This window comes from Prosopis cineraria, unplaced genomic scaffold (assembly GCF_029017545.1).
Source record: "Prosopis cineraria cultivar Desert tree isolate PC_DT_omini unplaced genomic scaffold, ASM2901754v1 PC8, whole genome shotgun sequence".
Taxonomy (NCBI): domain Eukaryota; kingdom Viridiplantae; phylum Streptophyta; class Magnoliopsida; order Fabales; family Fabaceae; genus Prosopis; species Prosopis cineraria.
This window is the reverse complement of record NW_026555339.1, coordinates 22,595,347-22,598,407: the sequence shown is the minus strand read 5'-3', so window position 1 is coordinate 22,598,407 and position 3,061 is coordinate 22,595,347. Positions and strand designations below refer to the sequence as shown.

Genomic DNA, 3,061 nt, shown 5'->3' with positions numbered 1-3,061 from the left:
GATGCTCTCGTACTGTGCCAATTACTTACAAATTAATAGCTAGAGAACGTTAATCTTTTAAGTTTTAACGGACTTTTCAAAACTTTTTTACATAGAAAATTACACATAGAGCTCTTTTTTGTTTTGTCTTGTTTTATTCTTTTTTTATTTAGTATTTTATTAACAATCTGGAGTTACTATTTCCCTTATTCGGACAAAATTTTCTCTTCTATCTTCTTTTTTTAAAATAAATACTTTTTTCTTGTAGCAACTTGTTCCCTTTTGTTGGAGATAGTATAAGGAGCAGATTTCGTTGACGCAAACGAATATCCTCCTAACATACAGAAGGCAAAGGATAAACCTCTTCCAAAATTATTACATATACAAGGAGTGAGATTTAAACCCTCCAACCAATTATTTAAGTGACAAGAGCCCTTATCACTCACACCAACTTTAATTGGTTAGGAACTAATTCCTTTTATTTGAATACCAATGGAAGAGTATAATCAATTTCTTCAAAATGGATCTCTTTCTCATTTCCCTACCAATGAGCTTCCAGAAAATCACCACCTGAATGATGATTCTGTGTTGACCAGTCAACATGCAGAAAATCAAAATTCTCGTAACAACATAGGAGATGATGAAAATAACAATCCCATATCCTTGCATCAATTGGAGGCTCAATTGCAAAGCTTGAGAATCGATTCTACATTGGAAGGACTACATGGAAATAGTACAAACCAGCAAACCCTAGTTGGAAACTCAAGGATCAGACCAAGTCAAGTTAATCATGAAGTACCATATGGGCATAATAATAATATTATTATTATAAACCATCAAAACCTAGCTAGAAACTCTGGGATTGTTGGACCAAGCCATCTTCATGAAGGACAACTTCAAGGAAATAATAGAAGCCAACAAGTCCAAGTTCAGAACTTTGGGATTGGACCAAGCCATGATGGCAACAGTATGAGTCAGCAAACCCTAGCTAGAAACTTTGGTATTGGAACATGGCATGGTTATGATTCTTCTACTCTTGGAAGAATGTTGATGAGACAGCAGAGATATAATACCATAACATCACTAGAAGCCATGAGGGGAAGGGTGGTTTCAATGTCAAAAGATGAAGATGGGAGTGACTTTTTGGTGAGATTGTTGGATAGGGAGAACCCTGGAGATATTGAATTCATTTCAAGAGAGGTGATAGATCACTTACATGATCTAATGATGGATCAATTTGGAAGTCGTGTAATTCAAAAGATTTTTGATGTACTCACTGTGGATCAGACGACCTCCTTTTTTGAATCAATCACTATCAATTTGCTCAAGTTTCAAATTGTTTGCACAAATTGTATCGGGTATGCTATTTTTTTTAAATCAAACTATACATACCTTTGTTTCATTTTATGATTTATATAACATGAAATTAAATTATTTAAAATTAAAATTATTATTTATTGTAAAATATATAATTTCAACAAAAAATCACGTAATTTGATATATTTTATTGTTGTTTTGGCTTGTAATTACTCAATATATTTTTGACTATTTTTTTTTGGTTACAGAAGTAGAGTTATGCAGAGCATGATAGAACATTTTACAACACAAAGTCAAATACTTCTCTTTACATATGCTTTGAAGAGAATTATTGTCCCATTGGCCACTTCCCAATATGGTAGTTATGTCATTCAGCATTTTATTGAACTTTGTCCCTCTCCTTTTAAGAAGGTAATTAATATTAATGCAACTCTTCATCCCTCAATTTTTTTCATATACAGTTATTAACACACACACACACACACAATTAAAATAAATGTTGTACCTACAGTTACATTATTGTAAATATATTGATTATGATTTGTTAACCAATCTTTTGAATGAACTAAATAACCCTTGTTATATATTTTCAGAATATTTTAGATGTAATGGCATTTGAGTGCACTCGAATTGCCACAGACAAAACAGGTTGTTCTGTTCTCCAAAGATGTCTATCTTCTGCTACGACTGAGTCATCTCTCTTGTTAATTTGGGCAATTAGCCAGTGCGCATCATTTTTAGCACCACATCAATATGGGTAAGTTTGTCTTTAATTCTTCAATTCAACTTTCTATTATTTAATCATATATATATATATATATATATAACAAGTTCACTCTTTTACATGAAATAATTAAGTAAATATTTGTAAGATAATTATGTTGTTATTTATATATATACAGGAACTATGTGGTGCAATATGTAATTAAGATGAGGATGCCTGGACTTGATGAAAATATAGTGAATCAACTCAGAGGTCAATATGTTGACTTGTCAATGGACAAGCATGCTAGTAATGTGGTGGAACATCTATTGCAATTCTCAACTGATAATAATGTTGCAATTATAGTTCATGAGATCATGGCTAGCCCTAGATTTTTGTATCTTCTTCGAGACTCTTATGGCAATTATGTTGCTCAGAGATCCTTAGAATGCTCTAAGGTTAGATTCAACTAAATCTCTCTATCTAAATGGTTTTTATCCCTTAATTAAATTATATTATTGTAGTAATCTTTATATTTTGTGTGGATACTAAGTCTTTTGTTTTGGTTTTGCAGGGACCTCTGTATCATATATTGGTGAACAGAATTTTGCAACATTATAGAAATCTATGTACTGATCAATATGGAAAAAAGGTTTTAGAATTTATGTATGGCAGACGCAGATTTCATCCAAAAATTTGAAGAAAATCAAGAAAATGGATTTAGAATACATTTGTAAAACGTGCATTGGATGCAAAACTCTGATGTACGGGTTTGTTTTTATTTGTTATTAGTTAGTCGTTGTTTCACCTAGGAGATTATAGATACGTGTTTTAGTTGGTATTTGTATAGTTTTACTAAGTTCTCTGCATAGTTTTTAGAATTTTTTTCCCCAGTAATTTTGGAACTCTTATTATTTGAAATTTATATGATAAAATTTAAAGCTTAAAAAAAATTAATTTTTTAGTCCTTCCTTTTTTAATTCACTTGTAACTCAATCCCCTTAATTATGGCTCGCTACGACTCAATCTCTCAATTTTTGACTGTGTAATTTTTAATGAGGG

The 3,061-nt window shown here is 31.3% G+C and overlaps 1 protein-coding gene across 1 annotated transcript; it reads left to right on the top strand.

Annotated features, from left to right (window-relative positions):
* Positions 1 to 471: 471 nt before the first annotated feature.
* On the top strand, positions 472 to 2,699 carry LOC129317469 (pumilio homolog 12-like). The gene is made up of 3 exons (XM_054961791.1): positions 472 to 1,337; positions 2,199 to 2,457; positions 2,574 to 2,699. The coding sequence occupies exons 1-3, from the start codon at positions 472 to 474 to the stop codon at positions 2,697 to 2,699; spliced, it is 1,251 nt and encodes a 416-aa protein (XP_054817766.1).
* Positions 2,700 to 3,061: the final 362 nt, after the last annotated feature.